At 34.1% G+C, this 26671-nt stretch overlaps 1 protein-coding gene across 1 annotated transcript in view; it reads right to left on the bottom strand.

The window, feature by feature from the left end:
- Nucleotides 1–3035: 3035 nt before the first annotated feature.
- The window catches only part of HEATR3 (HEAT repeat containing 3), a 39180-nt gene continuing 15544 nt past the window's right edge, over nucleotides 3036–26671 (bottom strand). The window contains exons 8-15 of the mRNA XM_027869518.1: nucleotides 22405–22495; nucleotides 22120–22277; nucleotides 21753–21835; nucleotides 21241–21377; nucleotides 14662–14750; nucleotides 9319–9462; nucleotides 8210–8386; nucleotides 3036–5441 (exon numbers count right to left, since the gene is read on the bottom strand). Coding sequence (XP_027725319.1) covers nucleotides 5319–5441; nucleotides 8210–8386; nucleotides 9319–9462; nucleotides 14662–14750; nucleotides 21241–21377; nucleotides 21753–21835; nucleotides 22120–22277; nucleotides 22405–22495 — 1002 coding nt within the window. The 3' untranslated portion in view covers nucleotides 3036–5318. The remainder of the gene's footprint in view (nucleotides 5442–8209; nucleotides 8387–9318; nucleotides 9463–14661; nucleotides 14751–21240; nucleotides 21378–21752; nucleotides 21836–22119; nucleotides 22278–22404; nucleotides 22496–26671) is intronic.

Here is a 26671-nt window from a genome sequence, read left to right on the forward strand (position 1 = left end):
TTTGTGTAAAGAAATGCTTTTTGTGTTTTGAGTTCAGAATAAAAATTTCTTTAAAAAGATCAGTAATTCAGACTACACGACCTCTAGGATATTCTTTCAGCTCTATGATTCTATGTCTAATTTAATCTTTTGTAAATACAAATTAAAAAAAAAATTCCCCTCAAAATAAACTTTCAAAAAAAGGCCACTCCTTCAAATATGAAGTTTCATGTGTCACTTTTATGTCCCACAAGCTCCATATTTTTTTGATGGAGAACTTTCTTTTTGCATTCATAAAACTAAACATTTAAAATGTTTTAGTTATGGAAATTTTGTTCATATGCATATTAAAAATGAAATAAATTATAAAAAGAAACAAAGGCTTGAACCCAGCAAACTGTCAAATTCAATAAAAGATGGAAATAGTCATTGTTACAGGGAATGTAGAAAGACAGACCTATTAATAGATTGTTGGCATACCTATAATTATGCTAAAATAGAAATTAAAATGCTCAAATCCTTTGAGCTAAAGATACCACTGCTAGGTATATAACCTCAAGGAGAAGATAGAAAAGTCTCATACTTATCAAAATAATTAGAGTAGCACTTTTAGTAGTAGCAAATAACTGGAAATGTCTATGAATTGGGGAATAGCTCATCAAACTGTAGTATGTGAATGTAATGAGGTCTTAATGTACTGTAGAGAATACGAATAGAGATAAACGTGAGAAAACTTAACTACATGCTGTGTAATTATAACTATCAAGGTTGGCAACTTCTCTCCTTTGCAGAAGTAGGACAATAGGTGTGGAACACATTGCAAATGATGTTAGATTTAACTGATGTGCTGATTAGTTTTGCTGAACTTCTTACTACTCTTCCTTCCCCATCTCTTTCTTTTTTGGGTTATAAGTAGCAGCTCTCTGGGTTGGGAAGGGGAGAAAGGTTATATTTGAAAATGATGACATAAAAGCAAAAGATAAAAATTATATATGTATATAAATATAAATAAAATTATTATAAAATAATTAGTCTATGAAATTGGGGTTGCAGGGAGGGACACATAACCAAATACTTAACTGTTAAAAGGATCTTATTTAAGTAGAATTCCTACTTCGATATTACTAAAAGTCAATTTCCCAAAATGAGTTAGTATTTAACATAATCTATCAGGGAAATAATATAAACACTTATATGAGCTTCTTAGTTTCACTTCATGTATTATTAGAAATTACTTCTTGTATTTTGTCCTAACTAGGGTTTTAAGTGTAATAAAAAAAAATTTAGTTTTTTAATGTTCACTAGAACTAGTGCCTTCCTTATAATGTGGATACAAACCATTTGACTTTATATTATGAAAAGTTCAAGTTTTGAATACAACTCGAGACAATTTTACAATTAATAACTGAGTTGGCAAAAATTAGTAAACAGTTAACTTACACTCTCTAGACCTTTAACTTACAAAATGCAGAGTTCTGATCTATAAGTAGATAACTTCTAAAGATTCTCATTCTAAATTTATGATGCTAACACTGACTTCTGAGTCATGGAAGCTTTAATTTTAATGAGTAATGTTCCAAATCCAAAAGCTTCTTTCCCGAAGAGACTACTGTGCATTATAGTTCTTTTGAGTTTTTCCAAAGGGTAAAACGGCTCCAAGTAATCGCCAAATTCTGTTTAAAGTTAAAAAAGTAGTTTGAATAGAACACCTCCTCCCTGGTAGAACAGAATTTCAGAAAACACGTTAATAGTCAAAATTATTCCTCGTTAAACACAAAATTGAAATGTATTTTTGGCTCAAAGAAACAAGAAATAAGATTTGACCAAAATATGTTGCTACATTCCATCTGAGAGGTAATGTGGTATAGGAGACAGCTGGTCTAAAAACCAGGAAGGCCTGGGTTCAATTTCTGTTTTTGATTCTAGGCAAATCACTTAAAGTCTCAGGTTTCTAGGAAGCTAAGGCCTGGTGCCAATTTGTGTTGATAAAGAGAGTTTCCTCAGGGGACAGTTCACAAGTGCCTAGCCTACATTCTATCTGTAAAAGCAAGAAGTAGGAAAAGATGTAACTAGGCCAGCACTTGTTTTGGGGAAATGATGTCCATATAAAGAAATCAGTTTTCTTTAACAGGTAGCCCTTTCCTTCAATTCATGATAGAGGTATGCTCTGGATTGTCAACATATTCATGATATTTAACTGAATTTTGGCACTTATGACAAACTCTAAAATAAACCTAGCATTAGGTTACAAAGATATTTTTGATCTTGGTCCTCTTGTATTAAGTCTTACATATGTCTACAGAACAGAGAGCCCCATTTCAAATGGTTTGAGATTAGGTCCAATGGATTGGGCAACTCAATTGTTCAGATCACAGTTAAGGAAAAAGAAAACCCAATGTTTAACACTGCCATCTCAGAGAAAAAGTCAAGAAAAGTTACCTCTATAATGAGCAAAGCTTTATCTTTATTTGTTAAGAATTATTTGAAAATCTACTTAAGATGAAATAACTTCCCAGGTTCATGAGAACAGGCTTGTTCTTTTATTATATTATGATCATGTTAAAAACTGACAGCAATAGGCAAAGAGATGGAATCAAGAATTCTTTTTCTAAAATACCACATAAAGATTGTTAAGGCTGCTTAAAAGAAACTGCTATTGTTTAGTTCTGAATGCTTTTACCATCAATTAAAAAATTTACCTCTCCATTTTTCTTAGAGACTTAATAAGAAGTACTAGTTTTAAACTGGGAAGTTAGACAAGTTAACTTGCAGTTAAAGGCAATGGCAGGTTTTATTTACAAGACAATAAAATAAAGGATGAATCAGAGATTCTCTGAACAGAGTATAACTTGCATGTAGATTTAATGTGGGGCAGCTAGGTGGTGGAGAGAACACAGGGCCTGAAGTCAGGAAGATATATCTTCCTGAGCTCAAATCTGGTCTCAAGACACTTCCTAGTTGTGTGACCCTGGGCAAGTCACTAACCTTTTTGCCTCAGTTTCCTCATCTGAAAAATGAGCTGGAGAAGGAAATGGCAAACCACTCCAGTATCTGCCAAGAAAACCTCAAATGGGGTCACAAAGAATCAGACATTATTAAAACACCTGAACAACAATAATCAGATTTAATATAGTCAGGTATTGGATTGATGCACTTTTAAATGGGCATAAAATATATCTGACAACAGAAATGAGCAGGAATATTGTACAGAAATGAACCTTACCTGTCTTCACAATTCACACATATATCTATGAAATATTAAACAATAATAAAATTGAAAAGATGGGGAAATTTAAATCGACAGTTTCAAAACCTAATTCTATTAAAAAATTCCCCCCCTTCCTCTTACTGAGCAAAAAAGCTCAAGGTTAAAAGCCACAGCATAGTGATTCTTATTCCTTGTTTTACACTCTGATTTTTTAAAATACACTCACATCATTTAAGATAATTCAAGTATGGGGAACTTATTTTCTTAAAATTATACCTGAAAGAAAGTCTTCTAAAACCCAAAATATTCATCTATATATCTCTGTATCTCTTTAGTATACTTCCTTGAGAGATCTTTAGTTTGTATGTCTCACACACACACACACACACACACACACACACACACACACACACACACTCACTCACGCTCTCTCTCATCTCATCACAAATGCCAGTGGGTTCCTCTAAACGATCTACAAATGAACAATGTCCATTTGCATTGTCATACTGCCCTCCTATACTCGTAGTACTATACCAGTAAAATAAAATTTTACTGTTCTGCAAATTCTGTTGCATAAACAGCTTCAGATATAAAAGATTTAAATATCTTCCTTTTCAATTCAGTTGGGATGTTCTAAGTTAAAAGGCACCAAAACAAATTGAAATAGTCATTGGTCAGGGTTCAAATACCTTCACCCTCTTGAAAAAAATTTAATCAATTTAACTTACTCAACCTCCTCCTTTATAGCAAATCAATTTCTGGGTCCAGCAATGTATTTACAGGTTCACAGGTTACAGGTTCAGTGGTAACAAGTACATATAAATACTGAAGACCACAATATAACATCACTACAAAATGATGCAAATCAAAAGAAAAATGTATTTTTGGAAACATACTTATGTCATACAATTCATTTATTGAATATTCTCTATCTTCATCATCCAATATCCAAATCTACTTTCTTCACCTTATCTACAAGAAATCTGAATTATGCATGTAAATACTGTAAAAGAAGGCATAGTATAAATGAAATGTGGAAATCACCAGGAGCTAATTTTACAAAGCTATAAAACTAGCTAATAAAAATTAATATTCTGTCCATTATCACTTCCTAATAGAGTAACTGTGCTTGAACAGTTAAGATTTGATATAGACATTTATCTCCAAAAGAGATGTTGCTACCATGCCCTTCTTTCTCCACCAGAGGAAAACGGCTATCTGTTAGCAGCCAGTCCTCTCTCTGCACGTCTCACTACCCAGCAACTGTAAATCCTCATCTTCCTATTCTCTAGTCTCAAACAGGACTTGAGAAAAAGTTGGTACTCTTCAGAAAAAAAGGCTGAGAAGCTCTACTATATACCTTATGTATCTTTAAAAAAATGCTATATACATTAATGAGTAGATATTCAAAGTTCAAATTATCGAAAGCCTGAAACATCCACGTTATTAGATCTCCGTATAGTTTCAATATGAAGTTTTTCCAAAAACAAAAAATTACACCCCCCCACCTCCTCTATTTCCTAAGGACAGTGAATTGAAGGGGTGAAGTTAATAATATACTTTTAATTAGATGCTTTATCAAATTCTCATAATTACTGCATACACTACTATTAACTTATTTAATTGTAAACCCCAAAGTGAATCAGATCACAAATTCAGAAAAGGTGAACATAATTGAGATGGCTCAGGCAATAATTTGCTCTTCTACAGGTTTCTATTTCAAAGATTTAGGAAATGATATTAACTTCCTACCATAAATACTGCTGTTGAGGGGATAGAATCGATTTTGCAAAATTCATTTAAACATGATCATTCAGTGGTTTCTTCATTCTCACAGTTTAGTTAAAAACTATCCAATTCCTTTAAAATACCACTTTCCCTGTGAAATAATGACTATCCACAACAAAATATTTTAAAGCACGGTATCAAACTGTGTAGAACTTACCAAATGCATTAAAAACATATTCCTGCCACTTAAAATATTTAAGGACTGCAAATATGAAGTTAATTTTTAAAAACGGAATATATTCTAAAATATATGTGACATTTGAGATAAAGTAAAAGTCTGTTGTGCAATAAGAAACGTTTTGCAGCAATTAAAATGAATTAAAAGAATCAGTTCTCTGGTAGTTCAAGAAGTTAGTCTTTTCTCTACAGTCTCCTGATAAGCAATAAATCTTCTCAAGTTCATTTTCACATTGTCGAGAACACAGAGTTGATCTGTACTACATTTTCCTCTTCCTTCTTTTCGAAGCTATAATTGGGGAAAAAAAGAGGAAGATTTGTTATAAGTGACAATCATTTAACTAAGAAAAATATGACTACTATAAACATAGTGGAGAAATCTTTGACATGACAGCTACTAGACTATGGGTATCTCCAGTTTCCTCCTCTAAATATGACAGTACAGTTGAGGCATTTAAAGCTCAAAAGTAGTACCTTCAAAATTACACTTGCAAAGTCAGTGGTGCATTAGCAGTGAAACAGACTGTTACATAGCATAAACAGCTTCATAACCATGAGAAACAGAGCATCATGGACATCTGGCTAATACCATTGCCAGTATTCAATTTCAGTGTTTAACCTCAAGCATATTCTAACCTCTAGAGAGTTCTTTGTTAGAAAGCAGTGTATTTCGTTTAATGCAATTTGGGGCTAAAACATTTAATGAAGAATGTTTAATGCAACTGTGGTTTCATTTTACACAGTGCCATTTCACAGAAACATGAGCTTGAACTTAGAGTGGTTAATAAAATACTCCAGAAACAAAATTGTTTGCCTTTTTTTTTTTTTAAGAAGGATTAAGTTGGCCACTACTATTCAATAAACTGTTTAGTGATTTGAAAATGCAGTGTAGATAACGGTTTAAAATTAAGATTAGTAATATGTTCCCAAAACAGTTTACTTTTGTTGTATATGTAAAGCCTTAAATTTTTTTCTCTTAAAACTGAAAATGTTTCGTGTTAGGAAAATTTAGAATACTGAAAAAAAAAATAAAATCGCCAACCTACATAGCCTCAATATGATTAATGGAGAGATTTTAATGTTAAATTACAAGCACTAGATCTTTATAACTCCTGTTACCCTGCGGACAAGCAAGAGATACTAGATCTCGAATGCAAGAGGAAGATGTATTTCCACCCCAAGAAGACAAAATATATGCAAATTTCTAGAACTGGTAGGATCAAAACTGGTTTCTTGTAGGAGTAGGCACAAGTTTGAAAGCTAGGGATTCTATGAACCAGAAGACAGCATCATTACAAAAATCCAGGGAAGAGAAAGTAGCCAACAGTGCTAAATGCTGCCAAGAAGTCAAGAAGTAGGATTGGGTGTCCAGCTCAACCTATAAGCTTACATGTTTTATGGTTTAAAAAAAAAAATCATCTGACCAATCTTCGCCTTGTGGTGTTGAAAAATTATTTATAGTTAGTACAAGGTATGTATGTGTGTTCAGGGAATCCCATTCTTAAATGTGTATGTGCTACTGGTCAGTATTTGTCAGTTAACCTTTTCTTCAAGTTAGGGTTAGATTAGGCACTAAGCTATCTGAGTTCTAATCTAAGCTCTGCTACTAATGAGCTATGTGTTCTTAAGCATGTCAATGAATTTTCCTAAGCTTCAACTTCCATATCTGTAAAAGAAATGTGGAGATTTAACTAACTGCCCTTTCGTGACTTAAATTTTATGTTTCTGAATGCCTTGTACTCCAACCAAAATATCAACACAAGGAAGCTATCTATGCTATTGTTCTGGGAAAAATAAAAAAAAATTTGTACATAATCTTGAATTTAAAATTACAATTCCATGAGGCTTATTATATATAAAGTTTCATTTAGCAAAAGTGATTCTTAGAGTTATATTTTTTTTCCCTATCAATTCCTTTTCTGAAAGTGAGTTCTTGATACTCTGAAGGAAACAACATACAGCAAACATAATTTTGTTTTACTAAAAAATTAAACTCTGTTTGAAAAAGTTTTTGTTTCTATTTTATAAACTGGAAAAAATAGATGCTAAAGTACTTAAAAGTTCAGTGGCTTATATACCTATTAGTAACTGAAAATGAAAACATTTAAAATAAATTTCACTAGTACTGAATCTAGTTTAATACTAGATAGTTTGGGTACAACATCTTAAAATAGTTCTCAATGAATCTATATACTGAAAAATTATGGTTAAAATCCAAGTTACATTAAAATAAACTTACTTATTTTAGTGAATTCTAAAGAACAGGTGCTTCTCACAATATTAAGAAGAACACTTGTAGGAAACAGAAATAAGTTAACCTTATAGAATCCTCATTTCCCCTCCTGTTTTCACCAAGGGTTTAAAAGAAATAAAACTCAAAACAAAACAAACAAAAAAAAGGAACAAAACTGTTCCACATGTAAGAGTTCTTTACATTCTAAATTACAACTTATTGTAACTTCATAAAGATTTTATGCAAGAGAAAGAAATAATCTTTAATATTAGGAATACTCAAAGGAAAAAGGGATTTAGTGTTTGTCTGGGTGATTCTCACTAAACAAATATGCAAAAGACAGAGTTAAGTAGCTTCAGATTACTTACCCTTTTCTTTAAATGCAAAATAGAAGACAAAATTAAATTACTAATTATGATGAACTTAGTCTACACCATAACATTGTTAAACTGTTAAACCCTAAGCCACTTTTCCATGATGTCAAACAAATAATGAATTAGAGTACAAACATGACTTAAGTCTGAGTCATTTTACCACAATGTTAGAAATGGCAAGAAAATAACCTTCCCAACCATAATCTTCCCCTGCTTTTGGCAAGAAAGATCTAATAAGTACTCCATGGAATATCTACTAGTTGGCTGGTCAACAGAAATGTATTAATAAACACATGTGTGATCAGCTGAGAATTAATCAATCCAATATAAGGATCCTATGCTCTAATTTGTCATATACATGCCTACTAAAATACATGATTATGGCTGTTAAGCCATATGCCCATAGCATGTTGAAACTCAAGGGATTCTAAGAACAGGGTTATTACATACCTTCATTTTGAAAACTGGCTGGAATTCTTTTAGGGCAGACAATAATTTGATCTCAACTGCTGCCTTTTCAGCCTCTTTACCATCTGCAAAAACATCAAAGATGGCATCTAGAGTTTCTCCAGCTACTACAAGAGAAGAATCTTTGGTGGCCACTTCAAGAAGAAATTTTCCAATAGTCTGAAACAAAACAGAATTATTCAACATCCAAGGGTTACACTCCTAAAACGATTTGAAACTATTTTAAAAGTACATATAATAAGAATAATACTGCATATAAAATTGTTTGAAAAATATTTAATACTCTTAAAAGAACTAGAGATGTAAAAGTCTAAGAGCTGTGGGTATATAAGGAAGAATATTGGACTTATAATCAGATGATGTGGTTCTGAGTTGTGGTTCTTATTATCTTATTGTCCAAATCACCTCTCAAGCAAGTTACTTTCCCCTCTCTGGATTTAGGACTTATCATCTGGTAAACTAGATAAGGCCCCTTCCAACTCCAACAATCTTTGAACCCTCCCCAGAGAGAAAAACAAGGACCACAAACATTTTTCACTAAAGCTTTATTTTCACATACCTTTGCCCCTCCTCATTTTAAAAGTTACAAAATTAAAATCATTTCCCCATCGGCTTTCATATCTCTAAGCCAAGGATGATAGTTTTGGGAATAAACAAAGTTACACATAATATACTTTTATCTTTCTAAACTATGATTATAGACCTTTAACAGGTGCTTAAAAAATGTCAACCTTTCCCACAACTATGCCAAATTGTTCTACTGCTTGAAATAAAAAAAAACCTATAGAAAACACTAAAGGATTATCAAAAACCAAAATTTTCTTCTTAAACTTCAAATGAAAGAAATACAGCCTTTTACGATTTCTACACCTTCATTCAGAGAAGCAGCAGAATGAATTGTGAAGATATATTTAAAAGCTGCAGCAATGGTACAATGGATAAGCTGTCCTTGGAGTTAAGAATGCCAGAGTTGAAGTCCCACCACCAACCTACACCCCAGTTGTGTGGGCCATGTCATACCTTCTCAGTGCTTTAGGTAACTAATACTATGAATTTCAAAACTAGCATCTTAGTCTAGAAATATATTTTACCTTCAGTGTTTCAAGTGTACCATCTTCTTTGGCTAGGACACAGCCCGTGATTCCTAAAATACTAACAACATTTACTCTAACACCAACATTACTGCTATGAATCCCAGCTTCACATAATGACATCAGCTGCTCAGGAGTCATGCACTGTTGAGATATAGTAGGGAAGATACAATTTTATGTTAAGTTCAGTCAACTTCAACAGTTTAGGGCAAGGCAGACTTGACATTAGATTTCATAAACACACTTTTACAAGACAGACAGGAACCACTTGCTGTGAAGCTACTGTATACTAATTAAGAATCCAGGGAATCAAAAAAGCAGATTCCTCATTAAGCAATTTATTTGACTATCTAGAACTTTGCAGGTATTGCCAATACCAATACTAACATATTCATAAACTTACACAAGGTTTTATCCCATATTATTATTTTTTGTTGTTGTTGTTGTTTTTTTGGCAACTGGGGTTAAGTGACTTGCCCAAGGTCACACAGCTAGTAAGTGTCAAGTGTTCGGTCTCAGGCCAGATTTGAACTCAGGTCCTCCTGACTCTAGGGCCGGTGCTCTATCCACTGTGCCACCTAGCTGCCCCCTCCCCATATTATTTTTCATAAGCCCTTCTTTTCTGCTGATTCTCAAATTATGCCTTAGGTATATTAGAAATATTTTAAACAGCACAGTAGAGAAACTGCTGTGTTGGATTTGAAGATGTGGCTTTGTATCTTGCCTCTAGTATATCTAAATTATCTAACTATGAACAAGTCACCTGACCTTTCAATAAAAAAAAAATTTTGGGGGGGAGCTAGGCAATGGGGTTAAGTGACTTGCCCTGGGTCACACAGCTAGTGCTTGTTATGTTTCTGAGACCACATTTGAACTCAAGTCTTCCTGACTCCAGGGCTGGTGCACTATCCACTGCGTCACCTAGCTGCCCCTCTCAATAAAATATTTTTTAAAAGATAAAGTGAAGTACCAAATAAGAAGCACCCAATCAAATCAAATTCATTTCCAAGTCATTTGGATTCATTTTCCTCAATTTAGACTTAAAGTATAGATTCTGAGAAAAGACCCTAACCACTGAAATCTGAGCATTTCAGTACCAAATTCTTGGATAAGGCAAAGTGAAGGACAAAAAAGTATTCTCTACTATCATCAGAGGATCAAAATCTAAAGGGAGATTCTTAATCTGGAGTCCATGAATTTCAGTGTTTTTAAAAAAAATATTTTAATAACTATATTAATACACTTGATTTTCTTTGTAATCCTATGTATTTTATGTATTTAAAAACATTATACTAAGAAGTGGTTCACAGATTTCACGATACTGCCAAAGGGATCTATGATTAAAAAAAAAAGTTAAGAATTTAACTGTTTTAACATATGGTCAGTGTCATAGCAACAGCAGAGTACCTAGTACCTTCAACATATGAGGTGCTGAAGATGATGGGTTTACCAAACAGTTCCAGCTGCCTGGGAGTTTAAAATCTTTACATATAAAGAGGAAACTTGTTAAATGAAATCATCACTACTAGCTGAATGTCAGCTTTGAATTATTTTTCCAGTTGTAATGGATTTGGGCTAAGATATCTATACCAACTGACCAAATGCTTACAACTGCAAAAGGGTTGGTCAGGTTTTTGAAGTGCAGTCCACTATGTTTGTATAATACTATACAGGATTTTTTTCAAAGCACTTTCACAGGCAATCTTATGAAAATGACAGATTATTTTCCTCAATTTACTGAAACCCAGACTTTCCACATGACTTGGCTTCCAGAATGACTTGTCTAAGTTTACATGGTTAATATCAGTCCCAACAATAAAACCAATATCTACAAAACCAATATCTGAGTGTTAACAATTTCAACAGAAATCGGAGGCTCTGAGTTCCACATATTACTATTAGCTAGGCATTTCCAAACACTTGGGTGTCATATACACACTTCAAACTTGGCATGTCCAAAATGAAAATTGTTCTGTTTTCCAAAAAATGAATCTCTGCTCCAAGGTTCCTCATTCTGGTTGATGTTTGTCATTTCAGAGATAACCTTTGATTTTTCATCACACTCACTTTCAATCATGTGTCATCACCTCATCTCAATTCCCTTTCCCTAATTCAGGTCCTTGTCAACTTGTGCTGGGACTACTGTCACCAACAAAATCCAGTAGGAAGCGCTGAGAAATTCTATTCAAAATAACTACAGAAGCTATAAAGCATAGAGGAATGTATCTACTAGGATATACCTAAGAACCATATTAAACCAACTATAAAATACTCTTTGCAGAAATAAAGATAGAATGCAATGACTAACTTTGATAGACTTATCTCTTCTTAGCAATGCAAGAATCTAAGACAACTCCAAGACTCATGATGGAAAATGCTATCCACATCCAGAAAAAGAACTATGGAGTCTGAATGCAGATTTAAGCATATTATTTGTTCTCTCTCTCTTTTTTTGTTTCTTTTTTCTCATAGTTTCTTCCATTGGTTCTAATTCTTCTTTACAACATGACTAATGTGAAAATAGGTTTAACATGAATGTATATGTAGAGCCTATATCAAATTGCATGCTGTCTTTGGAAGGGGAAGGATGGGGAGAAAATTTGGAACTCAAAATCTTATAGAAGTGAATGTTGAAAACTAGAAAGAAATTAATTAAAATTAAAAAGAAATAAAGAATTAAATAATTAGGGAAACATTATTCACATGTCAAGCCAATATAAAAAAATCCAATAATATGACCTAAATTAACTTATTCAGTGTTGTGTCAATCAAACTGCCAAAGGAATATTTCATAGAGCTAGAAAAAATACCAAAATTCACATGGAAGAACAAAAAGGTCAAGAATCTTAAAAGTTCACAATGAAAATTAACGGGAAGATCTCAAACTATACTCAAAGCATTAATCATTAAAATTATTTGGCACTGATTTAAAAACTAAGAGCTTGATCAGTTAAACAGATTAAGTAGCTATCATACAGAAGCAAACAAACAGTAGTAGTATAATATTTGATAAATCCAAAGAGCCCATCTACTGGGGGAAAGAATCACTACCCGACAAAAACTTTGAGGGAAACTGAAGAGCAGTCTGGCAAAAATTAGGTTCAGGCCAATAAACTCACATATATTTTTAAAAGATCCAAATGGATACATGACCTCCATATATAAGAGCACATCATAAATAAATACGAAGAGAAAAGAAGAAATTATCTTTCAAATCTATAGAGAGGAAGTGTTCATAGACTAGCAATAGAGAGGACCACAGGATAAAATGGACAATTTTGATAATATCAAATTTAAAAGTATCTGCACAAATTATATGTTAAAATTATAAGGAAAATAGGTATAGCAAATTTCTCTAATAAGGTCTTACATGCAAGATATATAAAGAACTAATTCAAATTTATTAGACTAAGAGCCACTTCCAAACAGATTAAATGGTCAAAGGATATATGAACAGTATCCTGAAAACAGGCTATTTTCAAAGAAATCCAAGTTACCAACAACTATATGAAAAAACTGTTTTAAATCACTAATAATTTAAGAAATTTTAAGGTCCCACCCATCAGATTGGCAAAGATAACAAAAAAGGAAAAGGCCAAATACTGGAAAGACTATGGGAAAACTGGCACATTAGTGCACTGGAAGAACTGTGAACTGGTCCAGCCATTCTGGAAAGCAATTTGGAACTGTGCCCTAAAAGTTTCTAAAACCATGCATAGTCTTTGACCCAGCTATACCATTACTAGGTCTGAACCCCAAAGAAATCAAAGAAAGAAGAAAAGGACATAAATGTACAAAATAATTTATAGCAACTCTTTTCATAGCAACCCCAAAAACCGGAAACTAAGAGAGTGTCCTATTGGGAAATGGTTAAACAAATCGTGGTTTATAAATGGAATGGAATATTACTGTGCCATAAGAAATGATCAAATGGATAATTTCTGAGGAAAGCAGGAAAACTTTTATGAAGTGATTCAGGGCAAAGTGAGCAGCACTAGGAAAAAATTTTATGTGACAACCATATTATAGAGAAAAAAACTCTTGAAAGGCTTTGGAATTCTGATTGGTATAATGACAAATCAAAAGACTTGATGAAGATGAAACAAACCACTCACCTCCTGTCAGAGAGGTAAACTTAAGATGTAGAGAGAGATATACATTTTCAGGTATGGCAATTGTGGGAATTTGTTTTCCTTGACCATGTATGTTCATGATGGGAATTTTTTTCTTTTTTTTGTTCAATCAGGGGAAGGGGAGAGGAAAGTAGGGACAGATTATAAATGCATATTAAAAAATCAATTTATTTTAAATAAGAAGAACCTCAAACAACAAATATTGGACTAACAAATTCAGAAGTCTTGCTCTCACAAACTGATGTAGTATTTTCTTTAAAAGTTAGCACAGTCAGTTACCAAAGTAATATTCAATTAGTCTTCAGGTACTCTACAGTTACTCTGTCAATTGCGTTTATAAACCTTCCACCTGTTTTTTTCTTTAATAGAAGTAAAAAGAAGAAAAACAAACTAGTATCAGCTAATATAATTATTTATAATTCCAGAGAAGATTTTAAAAAATGGTTAATTTAAAAAATAGTTATCATTTGTGATCCTCTCTAACTTAAAGTCTGATTAAAACCCCAGGCTAGTGATGTTTTAGAATTTTTAAAATTCCATTCTCTACAATATGTAACAAAAAATGACACACATTAAATATTTCATCCTGATTAATTTTTTTCCATTTCTTCATTTCAATAGCAAAATCACATTCCATTATAAAAAAACAAATCAACAGAAAAATTTACCAAACTTAACTATTACAACACAACTTCCACATAATAAATTATTAAATTGGTCATAGATGCCTTTAAAAGGCAAGTAGTTTGGCCATTCAATACTCGAAATATAATTTCTCCTTGCCTACCCTCTTCCAGGAATAACAAGGGATTAGGATAAGGAGAAGGGCAAAATCATGATTTTTTTTTTTTATTACCAACCACCATTTATCACCACCAAGCACAAAGCATTACTGGGCTAATGATCCCATGATCCCAATGACTATTTGTAAAGCCAGAAGCTAGGTGACACAGTGAACAGATAACTGGAATAAAAGTCAAGACCACTTGCATCTTGCCTCAAACTCTTACAAGTTGTGTGATCTCAGGCTTTGCAAACCTCAACATGTTATATAAATGCTAGATTTATTTTTTCTAACAGTTCTCTGCTTCCAAGAATTTGCTAGTAAGATCATTAAAACTACAGAAATAAAGCATTAAACTTTGCTTGTATATGTAACAAATACCTTCCAGATCACCCCAAATTTTAAACAAAAAGAAAAAAATCTCACCTGAGAAATGTTCTTGGATGCCATTATCTGCAACAGAGTCCTTAAAGCGGTACTTATGGCTTCTAGAAATTCAGTGTGTTTGACAAAATCTAAATACAAAACACAAAAATAAAACCCAAATATTCACCTTACAAATGTTTTAGTTAAATGTTTTCACAAGAAATAGTGGCATAATAAGGTAGCACCATTATACCAAAACACAACTAGTATAGTCAGAATATATTTGATGTCTGAGTTGTCCTATAATCCATATGAGCCAAATATTTTGAGATGCCTTTCTTCGCATGTACACTGATTATTTGTGGTAATAAATAATAGAAATGAAAAATACAAAAAGGAACGCACTTTGGTACTTACATTCAAATAGAACTATAATTTGATATTCTGGAATTTGCAATCACACTACACTAAGTATAAAGTCATTAAAATTTGGAAGATTTCTTTGGTTTCCCAATCTGCCCCAGGATCAGTTCCACTCTGTTCTCCATTCCTTGCTGGGGATGAACAGCAGCCCCTTTGATTCAAAGTACTAGCTGAAACCCAACTGCCTTTTGAGTTTTCTCGCTGTGTTGACTCACACTATACTTCTTATTAGAGAAGAAATTTCAAAAATCTTTTTTGTAAAGCTGTCCCTAGTTTGAACACAGACTATTTCAAACATCCTTCCCATTTTGAGGAATTATTCATAAAGGTCAACAAATGGAATGATGTCAAAAGAAGGAGTTAAAGAAGAGAAGTGACAAAAAAGCAGTGTCTTCCTTCCATACTCCTTTATAAAGTAGGGATTTGCTGCAAACAAAGTAGATAATCTACCCAATAAGAATCATCAGCAATAGTATAAGTGAATTTGACTTGATTTTATAGTTGAATTTAGCCTTTAACATTCAGATTAATAAGGGTGGCACTGTCATTACAAAGATGGACAATATAGAACTGGCTTTCCCCTCCAAACTTCTAAAGTTTAATCTGCATAATTAACATTTTCTTAAGTCTAGATAATTAAGAAAGCAAATTTAAATCAAGCCTTAATTTGTAGCATTTGATGATTTTCTTTCTTTTTTTTTTTTTTTTTTTTGATGATTTTCAAGGTGTAAATGCTCACACTGAAAATCTAGCAATTTGCTCTTGAGAGCCCTAGGAAGTTGGCTCTAGCACACCCCTGCTTCTACTTCTCAATTCTTTTCCAGGCTATTACGCCTACACTTTTTCCCTTCCTCATCTATTTCCCCTGGTGAATACATTCAACTTTCCCCTTCTCAAGTCTCTGCTCTATCTTCCTATCAAAAATCTTACATCAAGGTTTACTTCAGCTTTGGATTACTCCCACCATCTGCTCTCTTGGCCCCTACTCACATGCTACTGAATGAAGCTGAAGGAAAAAAACAAAACAAAACAAAACTATGTTGCTGAGGTCCATTACCAATTGTGTTACATAATCTCATCACTAGGTCCTCACTGTGGTAAGGCAATCCTTTTATAACTCCCTCCTTGATTCACTATCTCACTCACCATAGCAGCTTTTCTAAAGAAAACCTTTTCAACCCTCCTAAAACCTCACATAGCTTTGAGAATCCTCTATATTTCACTTTGAAAAACTGAGACTATTCACCAAATCTTCCTTTTAATCCCTCTTCATCCCATATAACTAACATACCTTCTACTATCTTTACCTCTGTCTCACATGAAGTAGACCGTCTCCTTGCCAAGTCAAACCCAAGTGATCTCATTCCATCCTATATTTTCCAGTAGACTGACCCCTCTATCACTGCTTTTTTGTTGTTCAGTCATTTTTTTAGTCATGGCTGATTCTTCATAACCCTATTTGGAATTTTCTTGGCAGAGATACTGGAGTAGTTTGCCATTTCCTTCCAGCTCATTTTACAGATGAGGAAACTGAGGCAAACAGGGTTAAGTGACTTGCCCCTGGTTACACAGCTAGTAAGTGTCCGAGGCTGGATCTGAACCCAGGTCAGTCTTCCTGACTATAGGCTTGGCACTCCATCCACTGCACCACCTAGCTGCCCTTTATCATTGCTATTCTCTCACTTATCTTCATTCTCTGGCTTAGTATAATAGGCTTTCTTAATCATTCTGAGGAACTATGATTATATAGACACATGTATTTACCATCCCTTAAATTTATGGGAAAGATCTCTGGAGAAAGAATTGGTGGAGCCTGAATTCAGATTGAAGAAGATACTTTTTCTTTATTTTCTTGTTTGCTTTTTTGTCTGTTTTCTTTCACAGCATGACTTACATGGAAATGTGTTTTGCATGACTATGCATGCATAACCTTTGTCAAATTGCATGCCTTCTCAATGATGGGAGGGAGAGAATTTGGAATTCAAAATGTGAAAAAAAAGAACGTTAAAATTGTTTTTACATATAATTAAGAAAAAAATAAAGTATTATTTTTTGTTTGTTTGTTTTTGGTGAGGCAGTTGGGGTTAAGTGACTTGCCCAGGGTCACACAGCCAGTGCCAAGTGTCTGGTCTGAGACTGAATTTGAACTCAAGTCCTCCTGACTCCAGGACCAGTACTCTATCCACTGTACCGCCTAGCTGCCCCGAAAATTTATCATTTTTGAAAAATCTGTAGAAAGCACATGGATTTTGTTATTTTCAACAAGTGGAAGTGGGAAATGAGTAAATGCCTTTAAGTTTTAAAATACATTTAATGTTTCTCCTAGAAATTAAATAGTTTTTAACACATGGATGAGGCAGCAATTTAGGATCACATTATATTGTAACTACTGAAAATTACTCCTTTCACTATCAAATGTATACTGAATACATTCAATGTTAATGGTCCTCACAAGTCTTATTGCTCAAACCAGAATTTTATTTGTGCAGTCAAGGGGTGGGAGGAGATAGACAAAAAAAGCACACCATCGTTACACTGTTACACAACACAAACAATACTTCTGACACACACAATGTGTGACTACTCTATCTGACCCATTCTAATTTCTATAGTTTATTCAAAGGATAAGATGAGAGCCTGGACAGCAAAAAGAAGTCAGCAAAGGTGAAGAGTAAAGGATATAAGGTGTCTTTAGTAGTAAAAATCTGAGCAACTTTTAAATGATGGCTAAAACAAGGAGAACAAAAAGAGGGAGGCAGGATGAATGGTATAGGATGCAGGGTTCAACTTTTTAACCAATGAATAACATTTAGAGAATCACAAGCAGTTTTTTTGAAGAGCAGACTATATCGTGTTATTACAGTCTATGTACAGATTATCGTTAAGTGGATCTACAATTTAAACAATTCTTAAATCATTTGGGTTTTTTCCTAAATAAAAATATTAAAGGATAATAAACAAATATTAAAGGATACTAAATTATACTAAGCATAGTATAATTGTAACACCCCTGATTAAGCTCTTTAGCCCACTATTACATGAAAGTTATATTCCATGAAGTAGTAACTTTACCTGTTTATAATGCCTACAGCTAGCATATAATATGTATTAATAAATCTTTGTTGAATTCAATCTGCATGGTTTTATGTTCTGTCAATATTGATTATGATTCACATCAAATTAGACTATAAAATAATATAGAATAAATTCTCAAAATGCCATTAGTGGGGGCTGGTTATAGCTACTAAAATGACAGTAAGGGATAATAACAGTTACATAGTGCTGTCAGTATAAGCCACACATGAATTCTAGGATACAAGTAGGATCATAGGATTTTTGAATTAGAAGGACCTTAGAGATCATCTAATCTAATCTAATCTAATCTAATCCCTTCATTTTAAAGGTGAGGTAACTGAAGATGAAATTTCACTGATTTTCCCAAGGTCATGGAGGTTCTAAGTGGCAGAGGAGGGATTCAAACCCAGGTACTCTAGTACTTGTTCTAAAGCACAAGTAAGAGAATTTTTCATTTATTTTACAGTCCATTGATTAATTTGCCCTTTCAAAAAATGATCCTTACCAAAGCCATTTTCCAATAGATAAGTGGCCTACAAATATTAACCATCAATTCTTAGAACTGCAAATTATTAGCCATATGAAAGAACTCTCAATCACTAAGAGAAGTACAAATCAAAACAACTCTGAGGTTTTACCTCACACCCTGCCAATTGGCAAAAATGACAAAAAATGAGAATTGTTATGTTGAAGGGTTGTGGGAAAATAGGCACATAAGTGTATTGTTGATGAAACTGTGAATCAGTACATCCATTTTGAAAAGCTGTTCGGAATCATGCAATTAAAGTGTCTAAAATGTTCATACCCTTTAATCTAGAGTCAAAGGCATACTATAAAGGCATTATTAGCCTTACACCCCTGAACTGAGCAAGGCCACCGAAAAAAAAAAGAAAGTCTTCATGTATCCCAAAATAGTTACAGCAGGGGCAGCTAGACGGCCTAGCCCTGGAGTCAGGAGGACCTGAGTTCAAATCTGGCCTCAGACACATAACACTCACTAGCTGTGTGACTTTGGGCAAGTCACTTATGTGACTTGTATTAAGAAAAAAATATATTTATAGCAGTACTTTTTGAGAAAGCAAAGAAGTGGAAACAAAGTACACGTTCATTGATTAGGGAATAGCTAAGCGAACTGTGGTCCATAAATATAATAGATTATTACAGCAATATAAAAAAAAAAACAAATGTTATGAATACACAGAAGCATGATCTACATGAGCCGAAGTACAGTGAAAGTTAACAGAGCTCAAAAAAGCCCCCAAAATAAACAGTAACAACGATGGAAACGGAAAAAACCACAAAACCCCCAAACTTTTCCCTTGAAAAGTTCCTACCAATAAAAGAGCCAAAAATTGGAATTTAATCCCCCTTTCCATTGAGATTAACAAAAAAAAGTTAACACCCCCACCCAACGCTGCTGAAATATACATATATTATGTCATAATTAAGTTTGCTTATATAAATTAGAAGAGAAAGGTTAGTACTATATAGGGAAAAAAGGCTAGAAATGGGGACAATGAAAGTGAAAATTAACAAAAATTTACTTTAAATGGTTGATTTTTTTTTAAATAAAAATGAAAAAATATAATTTATAGAACAGGTACTTTTCTCAGACTACTGATGCCAACAGCATTACATATGTGATGGCTGTTTGCTTACCACTTCCATTGTGCTCCTTGCAACTCCTGTTCCATTCTGAACATATCTTCTCCTCTTTTGTCCCAGACCTTTATCTATCACAATTCTCTCTACTAGCCCTCACTGTGAGGTAGCCTCTCACTGACAACTGCATCACTCCTTTTCCCCACTCATTTATCAATATCACCCAACAAACTGGTCTGAGAGGGAGAGTTGGAACACTTCATGCTCCCCACTGTCACTTTTAAATTCTCTTTTTACCACAGGGATTCGGAGCCTGGGATCCATGAACTTGTTTTTAAAAATATTTTGATAACTGTGTTTCAATATATTTGGTTTCCTTTGTAATCTTGTGTTTATTTTATGAATTTAAAAACACGTTCAGAAGGGGTGCATAGGTGTCACCCAGGTTCCCAACAAGATTCATCACACCTAAGAAACCCTGATTTACCATCACCACTCAGGAACCTCTCCTCCTTTGAGTGCCAAAGTATTAAAATATTCTACCCAATCCAGATCATGTTAACTGGCCCCTAGGTCAGGAGGTCAACTCATGGCTCACCATGTTCCTCTCCTCAACTTCTACCCTTACACTAGAGAACTTCAAAATCATGTTGATGTAACTCTCCAACTTCCCAGCCTCCTTAAGGCTCACAACCTACTCCGTCAGCAACACATGAGGATAGTCATACACTGTATCAAACCATTACACAGAAATGTTCCGGTTCTCTAAAAATGGCCACTCCTCTATCCAATTCTTTCTCTTCCTTCACACAACAGGCTCTTATTACCTCCCACCTAAATGATCACATCAGCTTCCTAATTGGTCTCCCTGTCTTAGATCTCTCACCACTTCAGCTCATCCTATACACTAATGCCAAAGTGACTTTCCTTAAGTACAGATCTAGCCATGTCTCTCCCCTATTAATAAATTCCACTGGCTCCTGCTGTTGGCCTTTAGGATAAACTACAGACTCCCATTTTAGTTTTTAAAGCCTTTTACAACCTAGCCCTAACCTACCTTAGCAGACATTACTCCCTATCCTAAACTGTGACCCTGCCAAACTAGCCTTGTCTCTGCTCCTCATACACAACACTCCGTCTCCCACCTCAGTGTCTTTGCACTGACTGTTCCCCACTCCTAGAATGTACATCCTTCCTTCAAGATACAGCTCAAGTACAGCTTCCACATGAATTTTTTTTTTTTTACTAACTTCCTTAATCACATGCCCTCTTCTCAAACTACTTTGTAGTTCTTCTCATGTACATACTTATACATGCCTTTGTTATCTCTCCCATTAGAGTATAAGCTCCTCATGAAAAAGTTTCAATTTTTTTTTTTTGTATTCCCAGTACTTAGCACAGTGATTGGCACATAACAGGTATCTGATAAATGCCTGTTGGTTAATTAAGTTTACAGGTTGGTTTATCAACAATTCTAACTCTCTGACCCTGGAAAATTCAGATTAGAGCCGACTTTCACAATATAGCTTACACATTTACCTGGCTGAGAAAAAACAAGCTGTGACAGGTGCTGTGCAAGTGTCTGAAGTGCTGGGGCTCCTCCAAGACAGTCCACGTCTAAAACAGATAAGATACTGTGGAGGCACACAAGCGCCCTACACTGGATAGTGTTCATCCTGAAACAAAAGTACAATGATGTGGTGATATTCAGTTCAATGATCTATCATGAATTTTTAGCTTTTCTAAAGTGACAAGATAATGGAATTGCACATTAACATTTAATGTAGGGTCTGCATTAAAATTAATAGTGGCTATTTGGTGGAAAAGGATGAAATTTGTGGTACTTAGTACAGGATCTTGGGATAAACTGAATTTTAAGGTCTTCCAAATCAAATTACTTGTGCAATTGAGATGTCTCTGGAGTAATTCATTCTTGAATCAGAGATACAGTATATGCTTATAAATTGAAAAATGACTTAGTACACTCTAATTAATGATCCATAATTTTCTATAATAAGATGAAAATGTGCTAAAAGTATAAAACTTCTTACTTTCTAATTAATGGCTTCCAAGTAGGATTCCTGGAACAGATGTCAACTGCCACACTGTTTGGAAAGGTAATTTTCTCAAAAATCTAGGGGGTAAAAAAACAGCAGTTAAGCAGTAAATTACAACACACTAGTATGATTCTGTAAGTTTCCACTTTGCTAGTAATCCTCAATATGGGTAGAGTCTCATAGTTAAGAACTAACCTAGGCTCACACTATTCTTTAAAAGGATTAATTAGCTAATTCTTATTATGCACCCCCCCAAATGAGGAAATCTAGGCTTACTGTATTTATAAGGTTATAAGTATACCATAATTTATTTCTCAAGCCATTCCCATTATCCCCAAAATACCAGAAGGAAATAGTTTACCTTCTTGGGAATGAGGTAGTTTGTAAGAGCAGTATGAACCTCAGCAGAAAGGCAGAGTGGGGACATTAGTTGTCCACTAAGTTCATTAAAGGAATTATCCATAAATGCATCACTTTCATCACTGCTAGAATATTCATCCCATTCATCATCAGAAGGATCTGGGCATGAACAATACAAACCACAAACAAATATAAAACAAGAAAATTCAAACATAACCAGGCTTCCCCATTATTACACAGGCAAAAAGGTACAGTTAAAATGCCAACCTAAAAAGAGTTCACATACCATCGCTGCAGCACATGTTGACAATAATCTCTAGGGCAATCTGCTGAGCTGTGAGTAAGGCTACTGTCTGTTTCAATTCCTTTTCAGTTGGCTACAAAAGGAAACAACAAATTTTCCATTTTTGAAAAAATGATTTTGTAATGTTCTTTGGCTAAAGTCAGAAAGACTACTTTCTCATTTGAAACAGGGCATTGTGGAAAAATATATAGTATAGTAGAAAGGCTCAAAGAGTCAAAGTTGCAAAAGGCCAGGAATTATAAATTCTATTTAACTTGAAATTAGGGTTGTGTTAAGATGGAGTTATTGATAATTAAGTTTAAGACAAGAGTTAGTTCATCCTAAATATAATGTTCCTAGAAAGATGAAGTCTTTTTAGAAAGAGCCTGTTACTACAAGGGTTCCTAATGAACTTTAAATTATGACTTTCTTATGACTAAGAAAATTTCCCTAAAGAATAAAATTTGTAACTTAAATTTTTTTTTTCCAATCAGTAAAATTCTGCCTTCTCTCTCTCCTACTCATCCACTCCCAATAGAGAAACACAAAACTCCAATTACAAATATGTACAGAAGAGCAGAACAAATTCCCACCTAGGCTATGTCCAAAAAAAGAGATGTCTCATTCTGCACTCTTGAGTTCTCTGGAATCATGGTAGGCTAGCATGACGATCAGAGTTTCTAAGTCTTTCAAAGTTGTTTGATTTCATAATAATGCTGTCAGTGTATAAAATGTTCTGGTTCTGCTCATCTCACTTTGCATCAGTTCATATAATTTTTCCCAGGCTTCTCTCAAATCATCTTCTTTATTTCTTACAGTACGATAGTATTCCAGCAAATTTATATGCCATAACTTGTTCAGCCATTCTCCCAGTTGATGAGCACCCCTTCAGTTTCTGATTCTTTGCTACCTCGAAAAGAACTACAAATACTTTTGTATAGCCTTATGATTTGTTTTGCTTAGGACTAATCCTTCCTGTTACCTACTCAAATTCGAAATCTCCCTTCTCCTTTCCTCTTCTATTTCTCTGTTGAGTGCAATGTATTTTTGTAGCCAACTGCATTCTTCCCTCCATTTACCAACTCAGATGAGAATAAGGTCCAGGTGTCAGTCTCTCTCCTCAGCCATTCCTCTTTGTACAGACTTCTACTTGGGTACCCTGATTATATGAGAAAAATTTCCCTAACCTTCCTCTCCTTTTCTCCCGTAGTGTACTCTTCTTCCATTTTTCTTTTAAAATCATCAAGACCTAACAAAACTCCTCTCAGGCCCTGTCTCATTAAGGTCCCTCAATGATCCCTGAAAATAAGGTTTAAAGAAGATGAATTTTTCATTTCCTCATATCAGAATGTAAAGTTTATTTTTGTTTCATCTCTTATGATTGCTCACTCATGTTTACCTTCCCATGACTCCAATATTTGACATAAAAAAGTTTTATGCAGCTCTGGTCTTTTCATCAGGAATGCTTAGAAGTCCTCTATTTTATTAAAGATCCATTTATTCCCCAGTAGGATCATATTCAGTTTTGCCAAGTAAATTATTCTTAGTTGTATGACCACACTTTTACTTTCTGGAATATAGCATTCCAATACCTCTGCTTTAATAGGGATGGCTGCTAAATCTTGCATGATCCTGATTGTGGCTGGCTCCTAGGTACTTGAATTCTTTCTGGTTGCTCATAGTATTTCCTATTTTACTTGGAAGCTCTAGATTTTGACTATAATATTCTTGAGAATTTTCATTTACCTGTTTTTTCCAGGAGGTGACCAGTGGATTCTATTTCACTTTGCCTTTTGGTTCTAAGAGATATGGACAATTTTCTTTCATGACTTCTTGAAATATGATGTCTAGGCTGTTTTATTAGTATTTTTTTTGTTCTGGCTTTTAGGTAGTCCAATGATTCCTAAATTATCTCTCCTCAATCCATTTTCTAGGTCAGTTGTTTTTGCATACCTTGCAATTTCTTCTGTTTTTTTTTTTTCTTCAGTCTTTTGGCTTTGTTTTAATATTTTTTGCTGTCTAATAGAGTCATTAGCTTCTATTTGGTTTATTCTGATTTTCAGGAAGTTTGATGCAGGGGAGGTTGTAAGGGTGTAAGAAGACAGGTATGTGGGCTATAAGAAATGACAAAGAGGATGATTTCAGGAAAAACCTGGAACAACTTACACGAATGAGCAGAACCAGGAAAACACTGTACACATCGACAGCAATGTTGATTAACTTATGAATGACTTAGCTATTCTCAGCAATATGATTGAAGACAATCCCAAAGAACTAATGATAAAGCATACTATCTACCTCCAGAAAAAGAACTAATACTGTCTGAATACAGACAGAAGCATGCTATTTTTCACTTTCATTCTTTTTTTTCAAACTCGAGTCTTTTTGTACAAAATGACTAACATGGAAAGGTTTTACATGATTGTACATGTATAACCTAAATATAAGTGCTTACAATCTGGGGGGGGGGAGAGGAGAATATAATTTGGAATCAAAACTTACTCCAATTAAAAACTAAAAAAATTTAAAAATTGTTTTAATATGTAATTGGGGGAAAGTATTGTATATTATATCTTACTGAGAAACTTAAAAAATAATGATAGGTATGTGTATGTGTGTGTGTTGGGGGGAGGTATTATGAAGAGTTTTAAACACCAGAGGATGTTCTATCTGATCATGGAGATGATAGGAAGTCACTGGAGTTTACTGAGTATAGGTATAACATGGTGATCCTGCTGCAGGCTACAGAGTGGGCTGGAGCCTAGAAATGAGACTCTACTTAGCTCCTCGGGTCTAAGCCATATTCTTATTGCTCAGTACACAGCCTAAAGACTATCCTCTCCTCTTCCTGGAATACCACCCTTAGGCATGAGTAGTAAACAACAGAACTGCCAGATAGCACTTATATAAGTTTAGGTCTTTCTATGCTGGACCTGGGACCTCTTCTTGCCACAACACACAGCTTTTTCCTATTCTGAAATGGTCTGTGCCAATCCTACTAGATATACTCTATCCTTAGAATCTACACACCTCCCTGTTTCCTCTATGCCAACCTGGGCTGGACAGATGACTCATGGATTTTTTCCCTGAATTTCCTGATCAGGATTCAGTCTGGCATATTTTGTTTTAAGTATTTTCATACAAACTAGAATGCAAATGTAAGTTAAAACAAAATGCATTCTAAAGTTAGATTTCTTTTTTTACTCTATACAACATTGTGAAAAAATTATAGCTATTCTGCAAAGGTGATTAGGAGTTAACTCAAAAATTTTTTGGTTTCCATTCAAGACAGAATTAATAATTGATATATCAACCATATTTTCAAAGAACAGAGGTGCTATATTTTGTCGCTAATACTGTTCAAAAAATTACAGAACAGGGTACAGTCAAAATGGCAGAGTAGAAGGAAAGACAGTGAGTTTTCCTACTCTCCCCTCCCCCAACTCCTCCAAACAGATTCACAAAATGTGCCAGACTGATTGGTTCATTTTCCCTAAGTTTCTCTCCTGCTCTAGACTCTTTCTTGATTCCCACTCTAAGATGCAGAGCACTATGAAGAAAATGTAATAACTTAAGCTGAGCTGCTCCATATGTACATAAAGGGTTATATCTTTCTTAAGTTAGAGTAGGTAACTGTTTTAGTTAAAAAAGATTCCTCAAAAAAATAAAAAAAAGATCCCTCTATAAATTACTAAGTAAAAGCATAAGATGGTATATTAACAAAGAATTTTAATCAACCAATGTGCTTAGAAAACCTGAAAGCAAGATGTGCTCAAGATAAAATGATCTTTTCTTAAAGTATAATGGATGTATTGCTTTAAGAATTTAGGAACATAAAGCAAAGGAGTAATACTGGAGACCCTAATTTCAAGTAAATGGCATCTAAAGAAATTAAATTACAGAACTGATTTTTAAGATGAAGGTATTAATCTGTTTAATAAAACTTGAAGCATATCAGATTTTTAGGTTGAAATACAACACCTCACAGATTGCCACATATGACAAATATTTTTAAGGTAGTATAAGATTACTTTGGTGGCATGTTAACCAGAAATAACTGATCTTTATATGTCATTTTAAGGTGTACAAAACACCTTATTATAGAAAAGCACATTTGAGCCTCAGAGCAGCATGCACAGGCGACTATGTTCAAGATGGAGTCCAACCTCTTGTCCTGAGGACAAGGTCCTCTAGGACCCTAAGGCTCAGGGATACCAACAGAAGAATATCTCTGATAACAATTCTGTTGATAGGCTCAGTCAGGCAAGTT

The sequence above is a fragment of the Vombatus ursinus genome, unplaced genomic scaffold, assembly GCF_900497805.2.
Source record: "Vombatus ursinus unplaced genomic scaffold, bare-nosed wombat genome assembly UNPS02014793.1, whole genome shotgun sequence".
Taxonomy (NCBI): Eukaryota; Metazoa; Chordata; class Mammalia; order Diprotodontia; family Vombatidae; genus Vombatus; species Vombatus ursinus.